This window comes from Crocodylus siamensis, chromosome 6 (genome assembly GCF_052110815.1).
Source record: "Crocodylus siamensis isolate JL-2025a chromosome 6, ASM5211081v1, whole genome shotgun sequence".
NCBI lineage: Eukaryota > Metazoa > Chordata > Crocodylia > Crocodylidae > Crocodylus > Crocodylus siamensis.
In genome coordinates, this window is record NC_143400.1 from 91802723 (window position 1) to 91828135 (window position 25413).

At 43.8% G+C, this 25413-nt stretch overlaps 1 protein-coding gene across 1 annotated transcript; it reads right to left on the minus strand.

The window, feature by feature from the left end:
- Positions 1-823: 823 nt before the first annotated feature.
- On the minus strand, positions 824-23942 carry LOC149863157 (T-kininogen 2-like). Its single transcript, XM_090051835.1, has 10 exons — positions 23651-23942; positions 17475-17585; positions 15954-16038; positions 11465-11613; positions 10477-10584; positions 8520-8601; positions 6433-6587; positions 4953-5060; positions 3925-4011; positions 824-2014 (listed from the first exon to the last, which is right to left on the minus strand). The coding sequence occupies exons 1-10, from the start codon at positions 23843-23845 to the stop codon at positions 1508-1510; spliced, it is 1587 nt and encodes a 528-aa protein (XP_089907961.1). The 5' UTR covers positions 23846-23942; the 3' UTR covers positions 824-1507.
- Between the last annotated feature and the right edge of the window lie 1471 nt (positions 23943-25413).

The window sequence follows — 25413 nt, forward strand, 5'->3', positions numbered from 1 at the left end:
AGAATGGTACGGCCCTAGTTCCTTACCATATTAATAAAGTTTTCAGCTTCTTTTTACCTGGAGAAAAATAGATACTGTGTAACAGGATGATGCACCATCTGTACCACTTTTCCAAATCCTAGATCTGCGCATGTCTGGGCTGGGACATGCTCAACAGAGATGAACCCTTAGAGAATATAGCTGTTAACCACTAACCAACCTGTCCTAAGTGCATGCAAACTCCAGTTATTCAGAGATGTCTTTCTTGGCCAGATTTCATGAGTGTGCTGCATGGACACAGGAGGAAGCCCCCAGCCAACTCCCAAATCCCTGAATCAAACCATGGGAATGTTAAGGCTTTGCAAAGGAGGAGTATAAATTTTTAACATGGAAAAATAATGTGTTTTCCTTAATATTATATATGCAAATAAATTGAATATTTTAGTTAAAAACTTCAGAAAATATTTTGGGTTTGGTAGTCACCCAGAATAGACAATTTCTGCTGAACTACAAGCTATGGTTTGTAACAGAAAACAGGGTCTTATGTCAGAAGGTGTCAGATATCTTAAGCATCCCATACTGTCCATAAGCCTGTTCTCAGACCTGTGGTACCTGTGAACATCTCCCACAGGAAAAGCTGTTATTTGCTGTGATTATACTGTACAGCAAATATTCTACATAGCGGAAATAGTTATGCTGCTCAGGAAATGCGTTCCAGCTGGGACTTGCTTAATGATGATATTTTATCTGGGATTCTGTGACCTCTCCCTCCAACGTCTCATCCAAGAAAGCAACTACTGTATATGGTAAAGAATTGGAGAGTATGTTAATAGGAATAAAGAAATTCACAAGTAAAACATTTATATTTTATTGTTTTTCAATTGTCAGTCCAGCGGATGATTTTAAATACCCAAGGGAGGGGTCTTGCCCTGTTTCACAGTGTGACCTCTTTTTCATCACCCTACAGCTATCCTTTGACTAGGTTCCCTCAGATAATTCCCAGAATTCTTTGTACCAGTCCCCACAGTATTTTAAACTTAGCACAATGGGCGTGAGTGTAATACTTTTGGCATCTGAGAAAAAGGACTCACAAATACCTAAATCAGTTCACTTCACTGGAAGACTGGAGAAAGAAACCCACTGTTTCCTCTCACTGTTGCTTGTTCTACATCAGTGTCACAGATTTCAGTGGACTCACTCCTAATGAACACCCTTGTGAGGGGTGAATCAGGTACTGAGAATTGTCTTGTGCTCTGTTCTCAGGATTTGCTAGTGACCTTCTTGAGTATTGTATGTAACTATAGAAACTATTCTTCTAAGAAATGTTTTGGCTTCCAAAGAAAATAGTTGTATAATTTTCTATCTCTGGCCTGAAAAAATGGATCACAGACTGTTCAAATTAAAAGGATAAAGCACCCACAAGGTCAAAATCATCCACATCAGTATTGATAGGTAAAGGTTTTTCTGATTCTGAATTGGGCTTCTCTGATGCATGAGGTTAAAGATCCTCATTTGTAAATAATCTGGGCTATTCAGGAGGATTTGTGAGTTGCATAATTGATTTCCATGGCTTTCCAGGACACTTGGGAACAGGGGGTTCTGGGAGATCTGGAAGCTTATCTAATAAAGAAATATCAGAAGCAATTTCAACAGGGCTAACTGGTTCTGCAGGGATAACAGGGGTAGAAAAATCATCTCCTGGACCCACCATAACCACAGGAGTAGTTAATACATCTGACTGCAATAGACCTTGGCCTACGCTTGGTGGTTGGCTTTCACTTGGGCAATGGACCTTTTCCTCTGATTCTTCAGAAGACTTGTCTTTGGAGTCTTTATGTTTGTCCTTCTTATGATGTTTTTTATGCCGGCACCCAATTTCACGCTCTCTTCCATGGCTCTCTCCATGCTTAGGTCCATGCCCAGCCCCACGTGCATGCCTAGCCCCTTGTCCATCCTCATTTTCTTGTGCAGGCCCAATTTCATGCTCCTTAGCTGCTCGGAGAGGGGTGAATCCATTAGAATATCTGATGCCAACCTAAAAGGAAATGCTAGATATTTAGACAAAGAGATTACAGTAATTTAATGATTAGCACATGGTACACCGTTTGGAACAAAATCGTGCTATTCCGTTTGAGGTTGCAGTGTAAACGTTTAAATAAAAATGTTTAAAGCGCCTGTGGAGAGAGGGAGTTTTCTGGGTTGCCTGAGCTCGGTACATTAGTTTCAAATATTTGATAAGGAGCAAACTATAGCTGAGGTGTAATGTGAACCAGTTAACAAAAATGTTTTATCTGGACTAAATTAGATAATCTTATCCATCTATGATCTGAATGGAAATAATTTAACTATATATAACCATTCTTCCAGAAATATTCAAAATTGTTGGGAGATTATAAGTAAAGAAATTGCTTCATCTGTCACTGATGTTTAGCTGCTTCTAGCATGGAAAAGGACATTGTGGCATAGCCCACTCAGATGAGAGTTGATGCTATTTGTAAGTATGTATATTAGTTCTCATTTGTGAACAATTTTGAAACTAAAGTGCCCTTTGCATAGTCATAAGATATCATATCAAGGAGAAAAAACAATGTGGTAATTTATGTCAGACACTAGTTTCGATACAGGCACAAAGCAAATACCTGGCTCATTTTATTTTGTGAAGCACTACATAATGAATTCTTAGTCGCCAGATTTAAAATATATATTTGGAACCAGTGGGAAATGATTAACTTAGGTTAATGTCTACACCCCCACCCCACCATGTGTTTAAGAATAGGTGATCAACGCAGAGCTTTGTTTCGTGCAGTAATATAGAACATCGTTTATAAGAATGCCTTCTCATCTAACCAACAGAGACTGATTGCTCTTCCTACATCAAATGTCTAACATGGTTTGGCTTCTGCTCATTAGAACACCTGAACCTTATTTAGCCACTGTATGAGGAAACCTAGGGTGAAACCACATTTGAAATCCAATGGCAGGTGTACTATAGTTAGTAGCACAGATATGATCCAAGTGGTCATGGTCAGTTAGTACACATATCCCAGATATGGGTCTGGTATGGTGCAATGGGGGTTGTGGAAACTGCTGCTTCAGAAAAAACAACTGTCTGCTCCCCTGATAATAAACACAGATTAGCAGTCATTTTTGAGATTTCTGAACTCCTGAGACACATCCACACAAGCCTGTACATGTGGTATGCAGCTCTGGATATCTGTTTTTAGTGGTGCAAACCACACGTGGCGAATGTGACTTTGCGTACCATGCTGAAAATTTGCAGCACAGTGTCAATATTTGATATTGGCATGTCCTTGTCCTGGTATCGTAAAAGTAAAGGGCCGTACAAAGCGGCGTGGAGCACACAGCAGTAGCATGTGTCACCAGAAAAGGAACTTGGCTGTCCACAGCTATGCTCTGGTGGCCAGCTAGATTCTATGCAGCTGGATTGGTGCTGCGGGGGTTGATAATCCTCCGCACCTCATGAATTTGACTTTGATAGTAAAAGCAAAGGAGCAGGCATCCAATCACCAAAACAGTGTCTACGTATTCTGCTGCTTTCTTCTGCATCTTCTGTTCTTTCTCATGTAGCCCAGGATATCATACATTGCCTTAGTTCAGTGTATGTGTCACAAAGCCACCAGGGTCACAGGGTGAAAGGACGGTTCATGACATTACTAACGTGACAACAAGTAAACATTTCCCTCCTGTCACTTTAGAACAAATCAGAGGTAATCTGAGAACTGAATGGATAGAGGAGAGCAAATATTTTTCCACAACACAGGGTGCATTTACATGTGTGCCCCACTGTGCATTTGTCACTGGGCAATCATGTGGTACTCATGGCTACGGTGGCATAGCATCTCATGTAGATGAGCCTCCTCCCCCTTTACTTACTGTGCTTCAAATAGGCTGAAATGGAAGAATAAATTTATTTAGGATTCGTACCATGACCACTTCAGTGCAGTTAACCTGAGGGAAGATTTCCTGCTTCCACGGCACCACATATATATTTGCTGTGCAGTCTAAAGATATCTGTGACCAAAGCAAAAAGGAAACATGAGGTTTTAAAACAATAAAGTATCACAAAGAAACAGAATTTTGTGTGTGTAATGATACAGTTTTTTAATGACACTTTTAAACACAATGAATAGGGAATGTATATGTACATCTATAAAATGTAGTTGTTCTAACTATGGAGGTTCCTCTACTGGAAAACATCCCCATTTAGTTTTATTTAGCTTTAGGAAGCTTATATGGATCATACAGTTGAATACACAACAATAATTTGTAGCACTTTTAATGTACAGTGCTTTACAAGATCAGGTAGTTAATCCTCCCAAAAGCTCTGAGATGTAGGGAAGTATCAATGTTGTTATCCCTATGTAAGAAGGGTAAATTGAGGTAGACAGGGATTAAGGGCAAAAGCTGGGTTTGCAGCTCCTTGCAGTCACATTTTTCAATTGGAGAAATGAGCACTATGCAGCTGGGAAGAAAGGAGAAAGGGAATAAAATTCCCCTGCCCACCAGCCCCTCCTGCCTTGGAGCACCATTTCCAGCAGTGCCTCCTTCCACCAAATCCTCTCAGCATCAAATGCATTCACTTCAGCACCACCAGCCGATTTTTCCACCCAGCCATGCTCTCCTTTGTGTCCAGTCCATTGGGCTCATGCCCTCAGGAACACAATACTCCAGTATCTGGGCCTTCCCACACCCTGTCTGCTCCTTCCCACCTTCCAGCTGGATTCACAACTGAGGAAATGTCCCATCAACTTTGCACCATGTACAGAGACTGTGGCATGAGGGATGGCTGATATTTAGTGAGTTGGTTGGCTAGTGGAAGAGGCAACTGAACCTAGAACCACAATAGTGTTGTTTTACATGAGTTTACGATATACATCCTCCGGTGTTATTCTGTCTGGTGAATTAGGAAACAGGTGCTGGATGTGGTAGCCTGTAGCATCCTGATTACTTACTTTAGAAATTACAGCTTTACAGTCTTCATTTAGTTTCTCCACTTCTGACTTGGAGCAGTTCGTCTCCCGAATACCAAAATGTATCTCATATTTTTTTCCAGCAACTATCTGAAAAATCAGTCAGAAGGTTTCCTCAGTAAATATGCATTTTTTTCTTATACAGGAATCACAGAAAATAAAAATGGTATTCTAAAAAGAAGCAACTGATCCAAAGAATTGTGAGCGTGAAAAATGTCATAATCTACATCCATTTCTGATTGACTCATTTTTTATACTCCATTTGACCTGCTAATATTATAGTATTGCAACTGGAGGAAAAAAGAACATAAATGGCAAAATGACATAAGGCTCAGGAATGGTGGCTTACAGGCATGGGGCAATATAAAAGAAGGCATGTTGCAGAAAGGCAAATAAGCAGGAAGTTGTAGCTGGTACAATTTGGGGAAGTAGAGAAGATGGGGATTTTTTTGTTTTAATCCTGTGCAGCGTATAAACTGATTTGTTTTGGCTTTTTCCCAATTATGTGAGTATTTTTACTTTGAATATGAGTCTCATCACTCAGGATTTTAGTCAATGTATCTTGCTACAAACAAAGAAGCGTGTGTCAATTGAAAGCTGCAGCAGTGAGTATTAAGGTCCCATCTCCCAGTACTGAAATGATAACTGCTTATAATATAAGTATTTGAATTTTTCAAATTCACTAAAGGAAAAGAATTGAGTAGAGGGGTTAGAAGAGGTTTGCATTGCTCTATAAGGCATTTAGCACAGGATAAATTGTGGTGAATATTCATTATTTCCTGACAATGAGACCTGTTTAGGTCTACAATAGGAACTATTTATTTATACAGTGCCATAAGTGTGCATTCTCATTTATTGACAAGTTGAAGATACAGATCAAATTTGGTTACAAATTTGGATTCTGCTCTGCAATTTATAGTGGTGTGAATCTACAGTAATGCTACTTTTGTGACGTTACTATGGTATGTTACCAAAAGCAGAATTTGGAAGTAAGTACTTAGATTATCAAAGAAATAAGGAGGAAATCTATTTTTGAGCCTGTGAAAACTATTGTCAAACAAGGCATCAGAGACTATTATAGGATAGAATGCTGAGCCTGGAGGATGCACTGAATAATCTTACCTAATACCTTACTTTGCATCTTGGACAGCTATAAAATGTTGAAAAGGGTTTGGTAAAGAAAGATGGGGGGAAAAAAGCAGATCTCTGAACCTGTATCTATCCACAGGATTTCGGGTCCCTGCCATATTGAAATGGTATTGAAGGAATGATTTTTTTTACTCCCTTTTGGATACAAAGTAAGATGATTGAAATTTTGAGAATACAGGTGAAATGGTGGTTCAAAATGAGCCTTGATTCAGCTCTTACTTGTAGATGTACCACATCCTAAGCCCATCTCTACAAGATAAGGAGGGATGAGATTAAATGAAACTGAATTTAAAAAGGAAGGTTAAATTCCAACCTGGACTGTGGCATGAAATACGTTTTCAATTTTATAGTAGAAATCAGAAGTGCTCTCTGAATTGTATTTCTCCATGGAAGCCTTCAGTACTTCCTCCAGTTCTGGACTGTCAACTTGGATTGGAACTGGACAGCCTGCACAGACTGGTTTTCTTTCTGCAGTTCCCTCATCAGAAAGAAACATTGGGTTACAAATAAATCCAAAGAATAAAACAAGATGCAGTGTGTATTAGGGCTCGGGAGCCATCTGTTTGGAAATCCATAGCTATCTGAATGGAATGTGTTTGAGCCTAAGAGTCTGAACCTAAATATTTGAGCTTCCGTAGGAGGCATGTATGTTGATGTACTGGAGAAAAATGTAAATTTAACAGTTAAGGCTAGATAGGGTATTTGATCAATAGTCTGCTTCTAGAAGTGAGAGTTGTGTATACAAAGTATATTTGGTAGACAAGACACAAACAGACTCATCTGTAAATAGGTGAGTGCTGGATTAAAGGAAATGAGACAACATCCAGCCTTGAAATCTCTGAGTGCACATTATAAGGCATGAGCAACTGTATTTTTGAGACTATCATAAGCATTATTTGGAGGAGAATGTGTCTGGGGGTATGTCCACATTGCATTCAGTAACTGTAGAGTAAAGTAGCTATTGCTGAATCAGGTAGAGGTGGGAACTTTTACCCCCTGAAAAGTTTGTAAGCTATCAAACTTAAAAATAAAATTAAGGACATGAAATACAAATGGTGGCAACACTACACATTAGTGGGCAAGCTCTGGGAAGACACCAGCCTGGGATAGCTGTGGCTGTATAGTTTATGAAGGGGATATTCATAGAAAATCCAGTTTTGACCATGTTGTTCCATGTATCTTTTTGGACACATCTGTATCTTTGTGTAGGCCCTACATGGTGGACTTCTCTGCCATGTGGGAGAGTGGACTGGAGCTTCTTGGAAAATCTAGATTTTCTGGAAGCATATCTGAAAAATCACTTAGTGAAGATGAATGGTGTGACATTAATGTCTGTTGAAAGATCCTCTTCTGGCAGTGATGGGAGAAAGGAGTAAGCAAGTTGATTCTACCTTTAAGTAAAGTTTAGGGGTACTTGTACACATGGCGCCATTACCATGTACATGGGATGACAGTGTCACTGTGTGGCTTAATGGTGTCACCCTGTATACATGCAAGAGTTTTGGGGGCTTACAATGAGTTTGCAATGTTGCTAATAGCAACAACACAGTTGTTAGCTTGCCCTCTGGTTGCAAGAGGGATAGGCAGGATCCGCAGAAAATAAAGATAAGGCTCCTTGCTGCTTCTGCCTTCGGCAGTCTCCTGCCGCTGGCAGGACACTTGGGGCCACCTGGGAATGGGCTGGCTTGCCCCTGGGGCAGTGTGGGAAGATGGCAGGATGGTGGTTGGGTTTGTTTGAAGCTGGAGAAGGCTTCTGGGCCAGTGCACAGGGTGCTGGTAGCCCTGGTGGGCTGCTTGCTGGCCGGGTGCTGCCCCAGCTTGGAGGCGCCTGATCCAACACGTCCCTAAGCCTGCCCGGGCTTCCAACACTCCATGCACCATCCCCACCACCTTCTCCGGTCACCAGTCACTGTAATGTGGTGGAAAAATTGAAACCGTGTTCAAAAACACTGTTTCAGTTTAGGGGGCATAAAAGAAAACCTTGAGGACTAAACCTCTGTCATGTGTACAAGCGGCTTAGGTGAAAAATCATTAGGTGAAAAATCATGCTGTTGAAGCTGCTCTGCAGACCTTTATATTGGGTTTAACTCTAAGATCCCAAGCCATTCCTGTTTTGAGCCCAGTGGCCAGCCCAACATACCATAGTAGACAGAAGGTGGTGGACAGATCAGAGATAACAACTTTCCCTGCTGTTTTACCTACTTTTAGGAAATGAGAAAATGTTGTATTAATATTTCCCGGTGGGAGGGGAAAAGACCTTTGATTTTTTTTTCTTTCCCAGCAGCATTTCTCCTCTCATTATTTTCTCAGTGACTTTACTTTTGATTACACATTCATTTGTAATTGTCACACATCAGCTGGAGTTTCACCACTTTCCAGATGATGGTAATCTCCACATACCTGGAACCATGCAGTGCTCTACGATGTTTGCAATTGTGTTGCTGAGGTCCACAAAAGCCTTGGCTTCACAGTGACCTTCAGGCTGCATTTCAAAAAGAAACAACAGTTCTTAAGAATACTGAACTCATGTAAATGTCCCAGTTCCCCTGCTTATAGGGGAAAAAAGACTTTGAGCTCGATTGGATAGTTATGAATGCTACTGACTGCCTTTGGCTTCTCTGAGAGTGTAAGGTGATTAATCCTTTGAGAACCAAGTCTTTGGGCTGTTCCCTGAGCTGTTGCCTCTTGTGGTTCGGAGCACACAGTAGTACAATTTGCACTAGAAGATAACGATTCAAATGCATTAGTTTGAGGCTAGTACAGCTGCAGATACGTTGACAAGACCTGACAATCTCTAACAAATGCTACACAGAACCATAGACTCACAGAACATGAAGGTTGGAAGGGACCTCTGGAGCTCACATGTAGTCCAACCCCCTGCTCAAAGCAGGACCAGCCCCAACTAGATCATCCCAGCCAAGGCTTTGTCTAGCTGGGTCTTAAAACAAACTTCAAGGTCCACCACTTCTCAGTCCCAGTGTTTTACTGCCCTATTATTCTACTCCCCTGTATGTGGTCAGCTCATAAAGTTACTTAACAGTTGGGTAGCTAAACAGTTGTGACCTAGTACTACAAGCCATGTGATCGGTCTTACAGTTCTGGGAACTTTGCTGAATTCATGAATCCTTTGAGAGAGTTGGAAATGGAGGTTCAAACAGATGAAGTGATGAGCTTAAGGTTAACTAGCAAGTCTGTAATGCCAGGACATGGACCCAGATAGTCCAACAGGCACTTCCTTATCAATTCAGAACAGAGTGGTCTCATCCCTTTTCCTTCCAGACAACACTTCTGAAGAGGCACGTCCCCTTAATAACTTGTGAACAGCAATCAGAGAGACGTTTTGCAGTGACACTTATCTGCCACACATAAATTTTGCTGACATATAAGTAGCTTTTGGTAGCCTGCTCATTACTGTCCATTACAGTCCACAACATGAGTTTGGCAATGGTAGGGATGAAGAGGTCATTTTTCCTCGAGAATGCTTAGAATCATAGAAAAATAAGTTTGCCAGAGACCTCAACCCCCTGCTCCAAGTAGGACCATCCCCAACTAGATCATTCCAGCCAGGGCCTTGTCGTGATGGGCCTTAAAAACCTCCAAGGGTGGAGAGCCTACCACCTCTCTAGGTAATCCATCGCAGTGTTCACCACCCTCCCAGTGAGAAAGTTTTTCCTAATATCCAACCTAAACCACCCTTGCTGAGACTTCAGGCCATTGTTCCTTGTCCTGTCATCTGCCACCACTGGGAATGGTCTCACTCCATCCTCTTTGGAAGCACCCTTCAGCTAATTAAAGGCTGCTATCAAATCCTCCATTGGTCTTCTCTTCTGCAGACTAAATAAGCCCCACTTGCATAAGCCACTCTCCCGTTGGAAAAGCTTCTGTGCAAGCCAGCTGGTAATTCCGTGCAGTATATGTATTTATTTATTATTTCCAGCAAACCTTTCCTACTCAGATGCTATGCAGAAGAATGGGAATTTGGCTACTTACTTTCCTTAGGAGCTAGCTGCCTGAAACTATGTAAAGCGTTTGCCATTTTAGTGATGACTTTACTGCTTTCCCAGGCAGAGTACTTGGCCGGGATCTCGTTTAAAATAAAGCTTTATTGGTTTAATGAGACTCGTCTGGTCGCCTACATGAACCTGCAGACTTTTCAAGAGCCCTGATTTAGCATAGCACTCAAACATGCCACTTACTGTTCAGTACCATCAACGAGCACGTGTTTAACTTTAAGCCTATGCTGAAGTCCCAGTGACCTGAAGTGGAGCAAACATTTAACTATTCTGCAGAATCAGAATCTTTCTCGTCGTTATTATTTCCTAACATGTATATTCAGCTATACGTGAAGATTACTTACAGCTCCAGAAACGGGCTTGCATTCTGGATGTAAATCGTGATATTTATCCTTTGAGCAATTTGTCTCTTTGATCTTATATTCAACTTCATAGTTTGTTCCAGCTACCACCTAGAACAGATATTCAGGAGATTCTCAAATGATTCAGTAAGTCTTTGAGAAATAAAATTTATTTAATAAAGTCACCAAATGGACAGCAAGGTCATAACATTTTTGCAGGGCCTTCAATCCAAAGCTTTCAGTCATGCTGCAGTTTGTAAGCCAGATCGCATCCCAGCACAGCAGGAAAATATGATCCTTGTTTTGCACAGGGAAGGAAGCAGAAAGCAGACCAGCAGATTATGCTGGCGAGAGGGATTGGAGTGGCACTTGGGGAGGGTGCAGGGCTAATTTGTTGCATGCCTGCCAAACAAGTTGTCCCTCACTGCCATAAAACACATCAGTCGCTGACAGTATGCGTTGGCAAGAGGAACAGCTGAAGTAATACTGAATATTGCTCAAAGACAAACCATACTTAGTAACAGCCTAGAGTCCATAGCTAGAAGCAGTGACAGTCAGGTGTTCAACAATGTGTGCCTCAGTTTCCCCTTCTATAGAAGTGAAAAACGCTATATAGTTTGGATTATAAGTCTACCTTTCCCCCACCAGAAGAGGCATAAAAATTGCCCTTGACTTCTGTGTAGGATGAACCTAAAACCTGCCTGCTGACAATCGGCCTTTCATTGCACTGTAATATCTGATTTTTGGTTGACCTTAAAAACATCAACCAATATTCAAGAGATTTTTTTCCCCTAAAATTAAATCTGAAAACATGGGTTTTGCTTATATGCAAGATTGACTTATAATTGGAACAATACAGTATTATTCGTACAGCACACATCTTATCACTGTGAAGTATAACATAAAAATGTAATAAAAACAAGGAATATGTGCATAGGAGGAGCCAAAGTACTATCTTCTCTAAAATGAAGGAAAAATCCAATATACCAACCTGACTTGTGGCTTTAATTATTTCATCAACATCATAAAGGTAGTGTTTCTCACTTCTATTGTTGAAATTTTGAACAGCAAGCTTCAGAATGGGTAGCAAAATTGGACTGTCGCTATCCATGGGATGTTTGCATCCAGCACACACATGAGCTGGAAAACAAACCAACCAAAAAATTAATGAGATTTTCTGAAAGAAACAGCTTCACTTATTGTTGTAGCCTTGATAGTGCAAGATGCATCTTAGAAGGAAGGGTTCTTTGCTTATATCTTTTTTTGGATCAACCGCATAGTTGGGAGGAATATTAGACAAGCTTTTGGGTACTATGGACATTTATACATATGCTCCGGGATGGGGTGCTCTAATTCAAACAGCTCTGAGAGCCGCTATCACGAAATCCCCTTGCTTCTCGCTGACTAGGCGTAAGTGAACTCTTAGTGCCACAGTGGGCTGGAAGAGGCCTCACAAGACTACCTTGTTTAACCCTCTGCCCAAGGCCTGTGTCTAAATTATCCCAGCCAAATGTCTGTCTATCCTGCTCTTAACAGCAGCCAAAGAGAGAGACCCACAACCTCTCTAGGTAATTTATTTCAGTATTTAATCACCTTCCCAGTTACAAAGGTCTTCCTACTGTACAACCTAAATCTCCCTCCTTGCCAATTATTATTTGTCATGCCCCCTGCGGATACAGATAATAGGTGATCACTCTCCTATTTATATCAATCCTTTTTATAGCTGAAGACAGTTATCAAAGTCTCGCTTGGTTTAAGGAGTGAGAATGTTTACTCCCTTCAAATAGACAGCAATACAGCAATACAGATCTAGATGCAAGTCCCTGGAGGGACATATAGACTTTCAGTTTTGGTTCAGTACAGCAAAATTGGGATCCACATCTGGAATCAGATACTAAGCCCTTCAGCCCTACATTTCTGAAGTCTTGGAATCTAAGATTTAGTTTTAGGCTTTTTCTTCTCTATTTTTAAGAAGAAATTATAACACATAGCTCTGATGATGTTTGAGAAAGGATATCATTTATCAGCAAGGGAGAAGAGAATGGCAAAAGCCACTGGCAGGGCCGGATTAACCCTTTAGTGGGCTCAAGGGCAAACAAACCTGTGGACCCCTACTTCATACTGTATATTTCCATATATTCTATTCACTCAATAATTATAATATGTAAAATAAACACAACTTGGGTCCCTTTTTTCCTTAGCACCCTAGGCATGTGCCTAGTTTGTGTATGCATTAATCTGGCCCTAGCCACCAAATACCCCAGTTACAGTTGCAATAAAGAGAGATTTCCCTGAGGTCTGGTTTTACAGAACAGCTCACAATCTACGGAGAGCTTATACTCTCCACAAAGCATTAATATTTGAACTGGCAGCTTTTCTGGTGAGCCACCATGATGTAGAGCTCCCGTACAGTTTTACATTCAGCTGCTCAACAGACATATTGGCCAGGGACAGACATTACATATAAACTGGTTTAAGTGATCAGAAACTGGTTTAAACCTGTAACAGAACAGATGTTCGGCGCACATAAACCAGCTTGAGAATGGGGGAAACTGGTCTGAGATAAACCTGGTTGAATGTAGTATCACAGATTCATAAATTCATACATGCTAGGGCTGGAAGGGACCTCAACAGATCATCAAGTCCAACCCCCTGCCTAGACAGGGAAGAGTGCTGGGGTCAGATGACCCCAGCCGGATGCTTATCCAGCCTTCTCTTAAAGACCCCCAAGGTAGGAGAGAGCACTACCTCCCTTGGAAGCCCAACCAGACTTAACTGATTTGGCTCAAACTGGGTTATGCAATGTCTGTCCCAGACCCCTTGCTGGTTTAAATGAAATCAGACTCCCCCCAGCATCCCGGCATGCTCTCTGGGCAGGGCTCTCTGCTCTTCAGCACAGCTGGCCCTTCCCCTCTGCTCCCTGGCTGCAGCTCTGACAGTCTCTGCAGGCATCTGCCTGGCTTCTGCTTCCCCACTCCCCTCACCAGTGCCTGCTAAGCAAGCATTCCCCCGTCCCTCACAGACACCTCTCAGCATTAGCTAGCAGACCACGTGCTGGCTACTTCCGAGCTGCTGCACATGGAACAAAGGCAGAATCACCAGACAGCTGGTAATGTGCCTCTGTTGTTTTCTTAATGGGGTGAGAAGCACAGACTTAGGGGTGATAAACATCCCCTGTTGGGTTGCTGAGGAGGAAGGAAGCACCCCCCCAATCAGAGCGTCCTGCAGGGGCGTGGCCACACCCCCCTCAGCTCAGCACTGTGGAAAGGAAGTGGGGGCTTCTAGCCTGAGCCACTGCAGGCATGTGCCTACATTTCTGGGATGTCTGTCTGGTTACAAAACTGATTTAGCCTAGCCAGGTTAGACTAACCTCCAGTGATTGAATCAATTGTCCCTAGCCATTGTGAGAGCTGCCTCTAACTTTTGCCCAGGCAGCCCAATGCTTATCAGTTTTCAGCAAAATCAACTTTCAGGCACCACCACGATGGGCTATTTTTGACTAAAAGCCTAAATGGAGGAGGCTCTAGACTGTGTTCCCTACCACTAACCCTGTTACCCCTGTTTTCTGCCTGATAATGATGGGTTGGATTTTCATACATTAATTTCATAGTTCAATGCATAAATTAATTTCATAACTCAGTGAACTTGAGAATCAAAGTGAGTATTAGATCTCTATGGAATTGAGGTAGTGTTTGTGGGCCTGATCCTCACCTGATGTAAACTGGCTACAGTGGAACAATTTAAGGACATGGTAGAACTGTTCCAGTACTAATGGCTGAACAATATGGTGCTCACATATGAGAGACTGAGCTGTGAAATCATTCACCAGGCTGAACCCATTGCTATTGACCTCTTTCCACAGGAATCTTTGGATGAGATTCTGCTCTTAATGCCAGTGTGGATTATTTCCAGCATGTACATGTTGTAGCTACTCCTGATTCACATCAGAGTAGCAGAGCAGAATCTGACCCTTCAGATTCTTGTCGGCCAGTGGCATGGGAAAGCAGTTATATCCGTTACAAAAAACCAAGTTCCTATTTTCAGTGATCAGTCAGAAACCAGACAGATATAGTCACAGAGTGCATTCTGTTCTAAAGAGGCTATGGTTTTAACTCTTTTCTTGAGCTGTGAACAAACTTGTATATTTTTCACTAGCTTGGTAAAAGAGCAGTGCTTCTCATGCTGCCTGGCTAAGATACTGAATTCAAATTTATATTTGTAGTTTTACAAGTGAAGATTTAAATGCATATCTCACATTACTCCTCTGTGTAATACACATACTTCTCATTAACTTTACTGGCACTAGATGTCACCATTGCCCTGCAAATGCATCTGAAATCAAATAAGATGTAGTTGGCAGTAAAACCTGGAGACTGTCTACCCTGCAGGCACTGCATACACTGAAGCTAGCTTTAAACTAGCCGGCTGGGGTACTGTTACCTGTATAGCCACAGGAACGTGGGAGTCAGGATAAGCTGCAAAACACATATGTGCTAGGCTGGGTAGCCTACTCTGAGCTCTGCGCTGCTGCAGCTGCATTGGTAGCAGTCCCTAAAGTATGCTAACTGCAATCACAGCCATGACTGCAGTGTGCCATGGCTCTGATGGGATGATTGAATTGCGGATGGTCCTGCCTTGAGCAGGAGGTTGGACTACGTGACCTCCTGAGGTCTTTTCCAACCCTAAATTTCTATGAGTCTATGTTTACATCCCTCTGGATACTTAAAGAAAGAAGCCCAGCTCCGATGCATTCGAGCCTGGTAATGTCTTTCCAATAAAGGAATGTATTCCAGGGGCATTTCACAGATATCCATGCAGATGTGTAGATTATAAGCAAGCAGTGTAGTGCCAATCAAGTGGCCTAAGTATTTTCCTTTGAAAGGGTCATTTTCAGATTCCACCATCTTTTGATGATTCCACCACTGTCAGACTTTTACTCTGGAGGATAAATCTGTCCACTTTACTTTTTTCTCTGTGAAGCCTCTTTTTTGTGGCAAGTTTCAGTAAAATGAGTGCAGCCCTTTATATTTTGGAAGAAAGTGAGAAACTACAGTTTTCCCATGCAACAAAGCTTTTTGTTGTTTCAGTATTTGGGGGATCGAGACTTAAAATTTGATGAGAGGGAAGCAAATCCCTAGGTCATAGATGTGCCTTTGGTCCAGTGAAAATCCTTTTTGATTTGGTAGAGACCTAAGGGTTTCAGAGGTACTTTGCTCAGGTGCTTTGGGTTTCTTTACACAAAACCAAATTTTACTAATAATCTATTGGTGTTTCATTGACTCAGCACTTACATGCATAAGAAGGTAGAGCAGAATTTCACTTTCTCCTTGCATGGTGGCCTATGATATATGATTAATGAGGTCCTGAATGGAGTGATGCAATGCTCCTTTCTTTAAAATTACCAGAAGATCTCAACGTGCGCTCTTTTGTTTTTTGTTTTAGTCAGTACTTACCTAATGTCCCCCTGAACAGTCACGTACCTGGCCTGATTCTGCATTCCTGTGAAACATTACTTATTTTCTGGGTCTTGTCAATGTAAACTTCAGCAGTACATTCTCCTGATTCCTACAGACACAGATGACGCCATTTATTTTTAATTCACTTGATGCAGCAATCCAGTTAGAACCACACCTATTGGTGTGAAATATTCCTGAAGCATTTTGTTGAAACAGAATACAGTCAGGAAGCGTAACCAGTGCTTAGTGGATAAGAGGAATACAGGCTGACACGAGGAATCATGATTGTTCATGAAGGACTGTCGGGTTTACTGTCTAAATTAGTCCAAGATTTTGCTGTGGAAGGGGCGGGTTGGCTGATCACAGGAAAGCGGGAGCTGGGCTAAGCAGATAGTATGAAAGGTATCTTTTGTTTCATGATTAACAAATGTGGTTGGAATCTCTAATTTTATATTGCAACTCTTTCTTAATTAGCTAATGCACCTGGCGCCTGGAATGCATACATTTCAATAAACAAAGAATGCCTCATTTGCAAACTTAACTACCGGGGCTAAAGCTGCCCCCTGCTAGCACAGAATCTGGATCTCATGGGGCAGCTGGGCTCACAGCACTTCATGGTGATTCAGGTGGGACCCGAGGTTTGTGGAGTAGGGGCCAAACAGGAATTATACAGGTACTGAGGTGTACTGAATCCTATGGCTGCCCTATTTACAGCCTGTCCCTGGGACGGGCTGGCTGCAAATCTCCATTGGAAGGAAGCTTGTGATTCTTTGAACTGCCATCAGGCCCTCCTCGTGAATTTTCTACCCCTCTCCTACTCAGGGTGGTTTTTACTGGTACAGACCTAGAGTCAATTTGCTCCAAGCTTTCCATACGTGCATGTGGTATCTATTGTGATAGTTGCCCCCAGTGTATACAGACTGCTCCAGCCTCTTGTACCATGCCTACTTACACTGCAGTTTTAGTTTGAAAATGTTTTGCATAAAAATAGCTCCTCCCTGCTCAGCAGGTCTGGCCCTTGAAGGCACCCATCGATTTGGTGATGAAAACACTTTTAGATTGCATTTGACTCCTGTCAGCCCTCCAAAGACAACTCTGCGAAGAGAATGAGGCAGCTTCTATTCCTTCTCAAGTGCCACAAATGAAAACATTCACTTAATGCCAAGCATTTCCATATGTGCAATCTCACTGAAGGCAACACAGGTTATACAGATTTAACACAGGGCACAACTCAGCCTGCTGAATCTTTTTTCTACCAGTAATGGCATGTAAAGAGAGAGCTCATGACTTGACTTCCACACACTAAGTTGGGTTTGTAGGGCTGGCAGGTAGCAATAAGTGTGAGGGGACCCAGCTACATCTTTTTACTTTTTACTTGCAGGAGCACATCTTTTCTGCCAGCCTAGTGAAACACAACCCCACAATGCCATTGGCACAGTCGCTTTTCAAAGCAGAACTGCACACTTTCCCCAGGAGACTGGTAACTGGTGGATTACATTGCTATTTCCAGAAAGAGAATTTTGAAAGAAGAGGGCAGCCACTTACAGCTTCCACAGATTCTCTGTAATCACAGTCTTGCCAGGCTTTGCCTTCCCCAATGGTACAAGTGCTCTCTCTTATTTGATACTTCACAAAGAACTGTGCGCCAGGACCTGCCTGGGAAAAAAATCAACAACATGAAGTCATCATTCGCACTCTAATAAGACAGCAGAGCATTGGAGGCAATGAGTATTTCAAAGAGCTAAGGTTAACTTACTAGTGTACAGCAAGGAGGTATAAAATGGGCTTCAAATTAGCTACTGGTCTCCACTGAGCTGATCTCTAAAATCTTTCTGACCCAGTAATTTACCCTGCCAAATACAGACTTTGTTCTAGTTAGCCATTGCTGAGGCTGTTCAAAACACTGTCTCTCCGATGGAGGAAGGTTGAAAGAGAAACAGTTATGTTTTCAATACTCCTTTGTAGTCTGTGCACTCTGATTAAGAAAATGTGGGTTGCTAGTTCAATGGTCTGCAGGTCTGTCGTTGTGGACCGTGCTTGAGTCGGACTTTATCAGTTTAGCAGGGCTGAGCGAGTTCGGCAGAAGGATGAGAAACTGTCCCAGGAAAACCCTGGCAGAACGCAGACTGGCGCTGATAATATAGTAATAGATACTTCTCTCCATGCCCCAAACTCAGTAGCAAATCAGTGATCTCACATGGCAATTGGAGGCACTGCAACATGTAAGATGCAGCTTATGAGTGAGATGTTAAACCAAGCTTATTACTGGTTTTAGTCACTAGGGATTCGGTGGTAACCTCACCAAAGCTGAGTCTGCACCTGCAGGTGATTACATTTGTCTTCCTTCAAGTCCTTGCAGCCTTGAACTGGAGGTAGATCCCCAGGTCTGCCATGCTGAAGCCAAGTGGGTGATGGTGGAGTGATGCTGGATTTGCACTGAGAAAATTGAGAGGAGACTTTGGCCCAAGGCTTTCTCTTATTTCCTGTTGTATATTGTCAAGCATTGCAACAGACCTGCTGCAGCTCCCTGGGCCGTGGAATACCTACCAAAGGTTTTCTAAAAATATACTGGGCCGAATCATCTGCTGATGTAAACTAACTCTTAAGGAGCAAATGGACTTCTACGGATCCTCCAGTGGTTTAATTTTTAAGTCAGATTGCCCTTTGCCCAAAGCCAGGAATAATAACTCAGTTCAGTCCAATGAATTGTAGGTGTAAACAAGAGAGGGGGTTGCCTCTTTGTTTTATTGTTTGTTGCTTTGTTTCATTATTATTACCAATAGCTATGCCTTTCACTGGGGCAGGCTCAATCTCTCGCCAGTCAGCTTTTATGTTTTAGTAGCTTATCAATAATGAATGTACATGAAAATGTAATAACAAGGCAATTAATTAATGCATTTGGTGTTGCAAGACTGCCGAAATGTAAAGTCTACTTCCTGTTTAGAGGAAGCATTAAGAACGTGGCCAATTCTTTCAATAGCCTTGGTCACTCACGGAGTGTGTGGGGTGGGGCGGGGGTGCTCAGTGGCGTGGGTGAGGGGAAAGCAAATGTTATCCTCTGGACTGCTGCATAGCATCAGCAGTGTCAACTCTCTTGTGCCCAGGCTTCCTTCAGATTGGATCCGGGTGTCCTGTTCATTTTCCCCCACCCCATACACACATATTGGGGGCAGGGCTGTGCCTATTTTTGCATCAGCTCCCAGATGCCAGGGGGAGCATCATTCTGCTTGCCCCACTCACTCCCCGTCCCCCAGATACATTGCTTCATGTGACACTGCTCTGCTTGGTTCGTTTGGCCAGGCAGGGGCTGCGCAGAGCTTTCCCTGCTACGAGAAAGACTCTCCTGGAGAAGGAGGGATCCTGGCACCCCTTCACAGTCAGCACCCAGGATGGGTGCCCCCCTCACCCCACAGCTGTTGGGTCTCTTCTTAGCTGTGCAGCTGAATCCCTCTGTGCATTCAGGCCTGGGCCAGGATAGGCCTGGCTTTTCTTTTTTGAGTTATTTTGCAGTTTTCTGATCCGGCAGAGCTGAGGATCAGGGCTAGGAATTTTGGAGGGTGTGGCTTGCTGACTGAAGCCTCAAAGCCACCATGCAGAAGTGGAAATCAGTGCCCTACAGCTTTCCAGGGAGCAATGAGGGGCCCCTTGCACTGCGGAAGGACCTATGCTCACTAGCAGCTCCCCAAGATGCAGCAAATCCCAAGGAGCAGCTCGTAGGGCTCTCCTGCTAAGTAGCAGGTATTGGGGTGCAGGCCCCCAGAGCTATCCCTTTGGGTGACCCCCAAGCCCAAGACTGTCTGGGTATAGTTGAACCCTCTCCAAGAGGGTGCAACTTATAAACTGTGCTTTATAGTTGTTAGTGTTTTAAATTGCACTTGGTATTTTTGTGTGTTTACCTTGCCTTTATTTTCTATAATAAATCTGTCCTTTTATATTTACTCTGCATGTAAGGAGGAGGCTTTATTTATGAGCAAGATCCCAAACAAATTCAGTGATCCAGTGGGGGCTTGAGAAAATTTCTCTGGTACCCTGGAATTTGCCTCTTGTCCCTGGGGCTCTTGGACCCTTCTGCCTTTACCTCCTTCCAGCGTACGTTGGCTGATGTCAAGCATAGAAAACATGGAGCCTAAGTGTCAGGAGATATAAATTCTAGTCCCACTTCTACTGCTAGCTCACTTTATGACCTTGAACATGCCTGCATAAAGTGCTTTGAGATCTTTGTGTGTAAAATAGTCTAATGATTCATACTGAAATCTAGTGCGGCAGGAAAACAAATGTGAATGCTGGTCAAAGGAAAAAGCAATGCCTCCCATTATCCTCCTAGTAACATTGTCTTTGTGTGGCCCTTGGGAGTAAATACTCTTGTTTGATTAATGCTGAACAGAAAAGACTGGAGGCAAAAGATCCTGCCTGACCTTTTTTCCTCCAACTTCGGCTTCCTTCATGTTTGACTAAGAGAGTGCCTGGTCTTTTTTTGATAAAGATGTGACTCAGAACTAGCCCCAATCACATATCGTCCACAGATAATTTATTCAAAATATTTCCATCATTGGTTAAGTCCATTATTTGGAATTTTTATCATGACTGTTACCAGCTCTTCTCAGGAGAAGACCACATTAAACTTCCTCACAAGCGAGCTTCGCCAGCAGGAAAATTTTCCTAGTGGTGAGTAAACAACATTCGCAACACAGAAAAGGAAACAGGTTCACTTAGTAGGGTGACAAGTTGTGGCAGTAGTAGAGTTGGGAACAGACACCTTGGTTGTCTGACTTAGTCCTGCCCTGGTGGCATTGGAGAGACTCAGTCATATGATAGGGCCAAATTCTGATACATTTACTCATGTGGAGTAGAATGTTGCTCCTCAAGTGGATCCATTGATTTCAAAGGAGCTACATAGTATGCCTGTGCAAAGCGGCTAGTATTCAATTCAGATTCGGCCAATTCGGGGGGACAGTGATTCAATTTGGTGATTTGAATCACTGTCCCTATTTGATTTGGCCGAATCTCTGAATCAGCCAGGCCATGCCCATCCCCCGCCTCTCTCCCAGCCCAGCAATGGCTGCCCCAGCTCCCGGCACTTGTAAAAAAAAAAGAAGCCTCGGATCACCAGGTGCTGCTGGGTGGGAGGCGGGAGGTGGGGGGAGAGGGGGAGGATTGCCCCCTTCAACAGGAATGATGAGTCCTGGGGCTTTTCTCATATTTTTTCCCATAAAGGGCTGGAGCTGGCCAGGGCGGGTCACCCATGGGGGGCTGGGGGAGTGGGGGCAGGGGGCTTGTGTAGAGTCCCCCATGCAGCATGGGGCAGTGGGAGCAGCAGGGATTGCCCCCCCACCCAGCAGCACCTGGTGAGCACCAGGGCTTTTCTTTAAAGTAACAGGAGCTGGGGTGGGTAGGGGCAACTATGGTGGGGCTGGGGGAGTGGGCGGGGGTCAGGGGGGCTGGCAGGGCTCCCCCCATGGTCCACTCCCCCACCCCCTCTCTCCCGCCTCTAGTACATATCAGGTCAGAGTCGGCTGCAGCTCCCTACTACAGCCACCGGGGACTGCCCAAATCATCAAAGTTCTCCAAATCTTTTCTGAAGATTCGGAGAGCTTTGAATCGATTCGGACCTTTAAAATGATGTCTTGATTCGATTTGGATTTGGAGATTTGGCCACTGAATTGGGCCGAGTCTCCTCTGAATTGAATCATCACCCGAAGCTTCGCACAGCCCTACTCCAACCTAGAGTCCTTAAGGAATTGGCCGAGGTCATTGCAGGACCCCTGGCACGGCTCTGTGAGCACTTGTGGTGCTCTGGTGTGGTCCCAGAGGACTGGAAGAGGGTGAACGTGGTTCCAATCTTCAAAAAGGGGAGGAAGGAGGACCTAGGAAACTATAGGCCAGTCAGTCTTACCTCGATCCTGGGCAAGCTTTTTGAGAAAATTATGCTGGCACACATCCAGGAGGGGCCAGCAGGGGACTGCATGCTTAGGGGCAACCAACACGGGTTCATCAGTGGCAGGTCCTGTCAGACCAACCTGGTGGCCTTTTACGATCAGATCACCAGATCATTAGATGCAGGGGTAGCAGTGGATATAGTCTTCCTGGACTTCCAGAAGGCTTTCGACACTGTCTCTCACCCCGTTCTCATTAAGAAACTGGGGGCTGTGGGGCTGACGCCCACACAGTCAATTGGGTCGCCAACTGGCTAGAGGGCTGCACCCAGAGGGTGGTAGTGGATAGGGGCTTCTCAACCTGGAGGGATGTGGGCAGTGGGGTTCCGCAGGGCTCGGTCCTCGGGCCCGCGCTGTTCAACATCTTCATCAGCAATTTGGATGAGGGGGTAAAAAATACCCTGTTCAAATTTGCTGATGACACTAAGATGTGGGGGGACGTGGGCACATTGGAGGGATGCAGCAGGCTACAATCAGACCTAGACAGGTTACAAGGGTGGGTGGATGAGAATAGGATGGGATTCAACACAGACAAGTGCAAGGTGATGCACCTGGGGAGGAACAACCGGCACCATACCTACAGGTTAGGGAACTCCTCTCTTGTCAGCACGGAGGTGGAAAAGGATCTGGGGGTCATCATTGACTCCAAGATGAACATGGGCCAGCAGTGTGGGGAGGCAGTCAGGAAGGCAAACCGTATCTTGTCATGCATCCACAGATGCACCTCGAGCAGGTCCAAAGAGGTGATCCTCCCCCTCCATGCGGCACTGGTCAGGCCGCAGCTGGAGTACTGTGTCCAGCTCTGGGTGCCGCACTTCAAGAGGGACGTCGCTAGCATGGAGAGGGTCCAGAAGAGGCCACTGACATGATCAGGGGGCAACAGGGCAGGCCCTATGAGGACAGGCTACGGGACCTGAACCTGTTCAGCCTCCAAAAGAGAAGGCTGAGGGGGGATCTAGTGGCCTGTTATAAACTAGTCAGGGGGGATCAGCAGGCATTGGGGGTCACTGTTCCCCCGAGCACCGCCAGGAGTGACCAGGAATAACAGTCACAAGCTGGCAGAGGGTAGGTTTAGGCTAGATATCAGGAAGCACTACTTCATGGTCAGGGCGGCTAGGGTCTGGAACCAACTTCCAAGAGAGGTGGTCCTGGCTCCTACCCTGGGGGTTTTTAAGAGGAGGTTAGATGAACATCTTGCTGGGGTTGTTTGACCCCAGTACTCTTTCCTGCCATGGCAGGGGGTCGGACTAGATGATTTGCTCAGGTCCCTTCCGACCCTAGAAACTATGATACTACTATGTAGCCCATCCATACTTTAGACCTCTCCTCCTTGCATTGACAAGAATTAAGACTGTTTTGGGGCCAGACTGTGAGTCTCTTATATTAGGGAGTAGTTTCTAGCAAACTTGATCTTGCTGACAAGAATTGCTCACCAGTATATGTGTAAAGCTTCATAGTTTGGCCTATAATTATTAGAGCTCCAGAAGGAAGCCTCTTCTCTGCCTTTATTCATGCTGACTACTGCTTTACTCTAAAATCCCTTCCTTTGATTTCACTGCAGAAGGCAGCTATTGTAGGCTACAGCCTACTTCATCAGATGCTATGAATGGAATTGGAGAAAGCAGGGGTTCTAAATAGGAGATAATTTGAATACAAAAGATTTAAATTTGATTTCACTACAACTACTTGCAGGGTAAGATGCTACCTGTCCTCAGGGAGGTGGGCTAAATTTGGCATAGACTAATAAGTGAACATGTTCCACAATGCTTTTTTGCAAAGTGTACTTACTGTTCGCTGGGCATCCATCACCATGTACAAAGCGAACTGGTTGCCATCTGCTTTGTCATGATTATATTTTCTGAGGGCTATATCCACAGCTTCAAAGACTTCAGGATGGTCACAGTCGACATCCTCAGCAGGAAGTGGTTTGGCTCTGCTCGAGAAACAACTGCAGCAGAGTACTAGCACAATGAAAAATTTCATATCTGAGCAAGATGTCCCCTTGAAACTTGGGGGACTCTTTCAAAAGATGAACACAATGGAATCCCCCGGTAGAGATTTAATAACCTCTTCCTCTATTTATCAGAAGCATTTAGGTAAGTAATCTGTGTGGGTGGACTGAGGCTGTTTGATTTCCATAATATCCTATTTACACTGCAAATAGCCGTTTAGGTTTATCCAAACAAACTTTGTGTAGTCACCAGAATGACTCTAAGGTTGTCCACCTGCCATCACGATAATAGGATAAGCCTTGGCAGCTGGTGTAACAAGGTCAGCATCAACAGTATGAGCCCTTGAGCACACAGAAAGCTTTAGAAACCTTGGTAGGCCTCTAGGTCCTGGTTAATTTTTGACATCTAACCACCCACTCTGAATGAATCATAACAGGACCCTAAAGAGAAACACCGTGGCAAGGACAGAAGTTACACATAAACCAGTTTAAATGATCAGAAACTGATTTAAACCTGTAACAGAAACATAAAACAGTTTTAAAAAGGCTGAAACTGGTTTAAGATAAACCTGGTTGAATGTAGTATCATAATTAACTGATTTAGATCAACCCGTTTTATGAAACTTTTGTCCCAGACCCCTTCCTACTTCACGTTAAATCAGAGTCCCCTGGCATCTCATCATTTTGCAGCCATGGGCTGGCTGGGCTGTCTGCTCCAGAGAGCGGGGATGGCTCCACCCCTCTGCTCCCTAGATGGAGCAGAGAGGGCTGGCTCATTTGCTCCCTCCCCCGGCAAAGCTCTTCTGGGGTCTAAGCCCAGGGTGGGGGATTAAATTTCCCTTCCCCCGAGCATGGAGATTTCCTGCTCTGCTTACTTAGTGCTGGTTGTGACTGTGGACTACAAATCCCAGAGGCACCTGGAAGCAGAAAGAAGTGATGAGCAACCCTGCAGAATCCTGCTGTTGTGAATCTGGGCTCCAAATCCCAGAGACCTTGGGGGCAGCAGGAATAGGGAGCAAACACACAGCCTACACTAGCTACATGCCAGATAGCCATGCTCTTGTGCCTTCTGGTCTCTGGCTTGAGCCACTGCAGGTATGTGGCTACATTTCCTGAATCAAAAGTGAATGTCTGTTTATTTGCTTATTGATTTAATCTTTGCAGCTTAGACTAACCTGCAAAGACTGACTCAATTCAGCCTCAGGCTTTTTGACTGTCTGTAGTTAGCTCTAAGAAGGCCACAGTGTTTCACTGAGACAAGGAAGTGCTGGTGCTAGACAATGACACCATGAACATAAATGATCTGTTTAATACTTAGAATGCAGAAGTTCTAGAAAATCAGTATGTTGCAAAAATGTTTGCACAAATGTATATCACTGAATATGTAGCTCTTTGATGGTTCTTTACAGTTCCTTACTGTGTAATTGGAACTGCTAATACACCAACCCTTACAACCTAATGGAACGTGCATCTGGTGATAAATCAGGGCTGGGTAAAATATAGTCGATGGGCTGGTTCTGGCTATTCTATCTGGCCCATGGGGTCCCTAAAAAAATTTGAAAATGAATGTTTATCTGCCCTGGGTGCCTGTCAAAGATGA